Below are 4,510 nucleotides of genomic sequence, written 5' to 3'. Positions count from 1 at the left end.
TATTAATTATTGTACTGCTTTGCACTGTTTTGGGCACTTTATGTAGTCCTGTGTAGGTCTGTAGTCTAATGTAGTTTTTGTGTTGTTTTACATAGTCTAGTATAGCCTTGTGTTGTCTCACTCAGTGTAGTGTAGTTTTGTGTTGTTTCATGTAGCACCAGGGTCCTGGAGGAACATTGTTTTGTTTTTACTGTGTACTGTACCAGCAGCTTATGGTCGAAATGACAATAAACTTGACTTGATCAGGCTCTTGATAATTAATTTATTATTATGATTTGATTTTTTTTGTATTTGCACAGTTTGTCTTCATTTGCACATTGGATGTTCGTTAGCCTTTGTCTGCAGTTTTACATCAATTCAATTGCAGTGTTTTGTTCTACTGTAAATGCCTGCAAGAAAATGAACCTCAGCATAGTATTTGGTGACATATGCACACTTTGAATCAATGTGCAAAAGAAGACAATCTGTGCAAATGCAAAATAATAATCAGTAATAAATAATACCGAGAACATGAGTTGTAGAGCCCATGAAAGTGAAACCATTGGCTGTGGAATTGGTTCAGTGTTGAGGTGCCTGAAGTAATGCATACTTGTTTAGGAGCCTGATAGCTGTTTGTGGTGGTGTGGGGCTTAAGGGGTCCTGTACCTCCTTCCTGACCACAGCAGTGAGGAGACAGCATGGCCTAGATGGTCAGCGTCCTTGATAGTGGTGCTGCTTTGTTGTGGCAGTGCTTCAGTGATTTCTGAAACCCATTCACAGGTCCACACTCCATACCTGAGGCCTGACAACATCAGGTTGTAATTGCACATGATTTCTCCAAGTGACCTTCCTGAATTAGAATTTTTTCTAAGTGTTTACCCACATGCTCTTATCTGTTCTGCTGCCTAAGAATAACTATGCCAGCACACAGTAGAGTAGATCTTCCTCTTCTGTGAAACTGTTCAATTCACCTGAGGCAATTACTGGTCATAACAAGAGGTGGCTATATTTTTGATTCATTTTTCAAATGTCTCACTGATCCGGCTAATAATTTTTTATACCATAACAAAGGAAACCACTGCTGAAGCAAGATTTTTATTCTATCAGGAGCATTCAAGTATTTTATTACACAACAGGTTCAAAAATTGAATTTCATTGGTTTTGGAGGGGCAGGTGCACATTATACACTCAGTGGACACTCTTATTAGTGTCCACTGAGTATATCTTCATGGTCTTCAGCTGCTGTCGCTCATCCACTTCAAGGTTTGACGTGTTGTGCTTTTAGAGATGCTCACCACTGTTGTAATGTGTAGTTATTTGAGTTACTCTGACCTTCCTGTCAGCTTGAACCAGTCTGGCCACTCTCATTGACAAGCTACTTTCTCACAAAACTGTCACTCACTGCATGCTTTTATTTTTTTCACACAATTCTCCATAAACTCTAGAGATCGTTATGAGTGAAAATCCCAGGAATCAGCAGTTTCTGAGATACTCAAACCACCCCATCTGGTACCAACAGTCATTCCACAGTCAACGTCACTTAGATCACATTTTTTCTCCATTCTGTTCGGTCTGAACAAAAACTGAACCTCTTGACCACACTTACATGCTTTTATGTATTGAGTCACTGCCACATGATTGGCTGATGTAATATTTGTACTAACAAGCTGATGTGCAGGTGGCCACTGAGTGTATATGCAGGGAGGGAAACCCCCTGTGCCCCCTTTGCCACTGCTATAAGTATCTTCATGAGCCTGGCACCTTACTGTGTTAAGTAATGGTCAGACACCACTTCAAGGAGAGGTAGTGAGTTATAGAAAGTTTCCTGACAATTGACTTCTACCCTTTAAAGTGCTGCAATATAAAGATTCTCACAAGAAAAACCATGTAATTCATCGTTTTTAATACATGGTTTCGCTGTTAACACAAGTGCTCATTAAGACATAATCAATACATAGTCTGTGTATTCTCTAAATGTTTAGAACCTTTCTAAATGCTAACATGTTATGCACACCAACATTAAGGCAGGTGAAAAAATAGTTGTGCATAACAGTGCACGTTAATTCAAAAATATCATTATAAAAATATTTAATTCAATTTCAATAAAGATATGCAAGAGTTATGGACATTCTCTCCGTGATAGCAGAAACACTAGAAACCAGCCTAAGTAGTGGCTTTTAAATCAAATTTAAGAAAATAAAATCTATTGAGTACTATTTCTCAAATCAACCATATAAAAAGTCTCTATGTTTCAAAAAGCACAGGAGAGAGTGTATTTGGCGAATGATGCAGTTCACTGAATCACTTCTCCCTGCGATTATTAAAATCATTGTTCAGTCTTCTCAAGTGTTTACCCGTCTTCCATTTTATAACCTCGACCCATCTCCAGATCAACTTAATGCTATTAGCATAAAAGTCATTCATTGAGTTCGTTAAACTTTTCTCTGCAGGTTGAAAGCTCCATTGACCCCGGCAGCCTTCCCTGATTGGAGATGAGTCTGTTCCCGGTCTCAGAAAGCACCTCGCCGTTTGGGCGGCAGAAAGGGAGGGAAGGAAAGAACTGGCGAACTGGCTGCTTGAAGGACGATTGTGTCTTTTTTTACGTTTCAGTTCGGGTGCAGAACGACTTTTAACCCCGTTTTGCAACTGCGTGTGGGCGGTAGCCAAGTTAACAGCAAGCACCCAAGACCCAGGAAACCAAATCTTTCTCCATCCTGACTTGCCCAAGAATTTAATGTCAGTTTCCCCTGGGGTGGTAATGGAATGTAACTACCAGACGCATTATCCTGCGCCCTCTTAATGTTCGGTGAGAATGGCTGGCTTTTAAACCCGCTCTCATTGAGCGTCAAGTTCAGTACTGTGCTGCTCCTCCGTCTGCAGATGTGTAGCTAGTTCTTGCATCAGGGCCACTTTACCGAGTTGGTCGCTCCTCCTCCTCTCGGCGATCAGGTCCTCCAGACTCTGGAATTCCAGTGTGTGACTCACCTTGTCGCTCAGGTGGATCTTCAAGCGGTAAGGCTGCTTACCGATTCTCAGTTCGCCCCCTGCCTTAAACTCTCTCCGGCCGCACCGGCACCAGGCGGCGAAGCACTCCGAGTTCCTCCAGATCAGCTGGACCCCCTTGAGTCCCACCTGCTGCAAGGCGCATTGCACCACGCTCTCCGGAGGCCGGGCTTTGAACTTGTACAGGTGGTTAACCAGTCGGCCCCTCCTGCCCTGGCTTGCGTCGGTCAAGAAATCGTTCTTGATCTCCGCTTTGTGCAGATGCACCACTTGGAAGTCGCCGACGTAAACGGCCCAGTGCGGGCACTGGTTCTTTGCCACGAATTCCACCAGGTCGCCGGGTTTGCATTTATTAAGCAGTGTCTCGGGGGGCTGCGTAGACAGGTCGGCCCCTCCTCCTTCCTCGCTCTTGCCGATATTGCCCCTCTTTTCGTAGATGCACTGGTCCCTGTAGTAGACCGAACACTCTACTTCGTTGCGCGCATCGTAACTGCTCTCCTCGATCTCTCCCGTTCGCGTTTCGCTCGCCACCGGCTCCTCCAAATCGTCCTCGTCCACCGAGAAGATGTAGGAGACCCCGATGCGCGGTCCCGGCTCCTCCCGGTCACCGCCGGCCGGGTCAGCCGTGGGAACTTCGTCGTAGCTCAAGTGCGTAAGTCTCTCCACTTGGTTCCCCATTACACGGGAAACCGGAACAGTTAATAGTCGGCCAGAGAGTCAAGCCCAAGCTCTCGCAGGAAACAGCGACGAGCGAGGAGTGAATTCACCTGCAGGGGCAGAGAAGAATTGATTCAACCCCATGCGCACGCACACGTTAACACATAAAATGCAACCCAGAGCAAACTGCAGTGCCACGTATGTCCCGAGCGCAGACCTTAAAACCTTTCGGCAACCGGTTCCTCCACCCCGATCTCCATGGGGCTCCCCGCTCCCTCAGGAGTTGCGAAGTTGAGAAAGATCGCCGGCGAAATGGTGCCGCTGTAAAGTTTCCCTCGGCTCGTAGGAAATCCTACCTCTGACCTCTCCCTTCCTCCTCTCCGGCAGCGTCGTTCAGGTGTTGCGGAAGTTCCGAGTGATCACAGGTAGGAGGGCAGGAAGGCAGAGGAATATGAAACGAAATCCTTTTGTCCTTTCCCTTTCGCGGCGTGCCCGTGCCTTCCGATTTCCCGAGGTCACTTTCTCCAGCACACACAGAGTGAGTGTGCGCCAACCGTGCCGTGCAGAGCTAAGTGTGACTCAGATTGCACTGAGCGCGCTCTCTCTCTCTCTCCCTCTCTCTCCCTCCTCCCCTTATCCCTCCTCCCTCCCTCTTTTCTGCCAACGTCAAGGTGAGCGGGCTAGCGGAAACGCGACATGATCTGTCTGAAGCCTGCCGAGTGTGTCGTCCACCCAGTAGCCGGGGATCTCTCTCTCTTTCGTGTATACACACACACACACACACACACACACACACACACACACACACACACACTCATCCGCTCTCTTCCTCCCTCCACTTTGAAATCAACTTTCCAGGGCTTGAGGAGGA

General features: G+C 46.5%; 1 protein-coding gene across 2 annotated transcripts; it reads right to left on the bottom strand.

Annotated features, from left to right (window-relative positions):
* Positions 1-1,164: 1,164 nt before the first annotated feature.
* On the bottom strand, positions 1,165-4,240 carry LOC140203401 (protein LRATD2-like). 2 transcript variants are annotated; one of them, XM_072269458.1, is made up of 2 exons: positions 3,857-4,240; positions 1,165-3,749 (listed from the first exon to the last, which is right to left on the bottom strand). In XM_072269458.1, the coding sequence occupies exon 2, from the start codon at positions 3,658-3,660 to the stop codon at positions 2,815-2,817; it is 846 nt and encodes a 281-aa protein (XP_072125559.1). In that variant the 5' UTR covers positions 3,661-3,749; positions 3,857-4,240; the 3' UTR covers positions 1,165-2,814. The 2 variants fall into 2 exon arrangements, with proteins under 2 accessions (XP_072125559.1, XP_072125560.1); XM_072269459.1 differs by having other exon boundaries at positions 3,996-4,240.
* Between the last annotated feature and the right edge of the window lie 270 nt (positions 4,241-4,510).

This window comes from Mobula birostris, chromosome 9, assembly GCF_030028105.1.
Source record: "Mobula birostris isolate sMobBir1 chromosome 9, sMobBir1.hap1, whole genome shotgun sequence".
NCBI lineage: Eukaryota > Metazoa > Chordata > Chondrichthyes > Myliobatiformes > Myliobatidae > Mobula > Mobula birostris.
The sequence above is the reverse complement of the archived record's forward strand: the minus strand, read 5'-3'. Positions and strand labels throughout refer to the sequence as shown.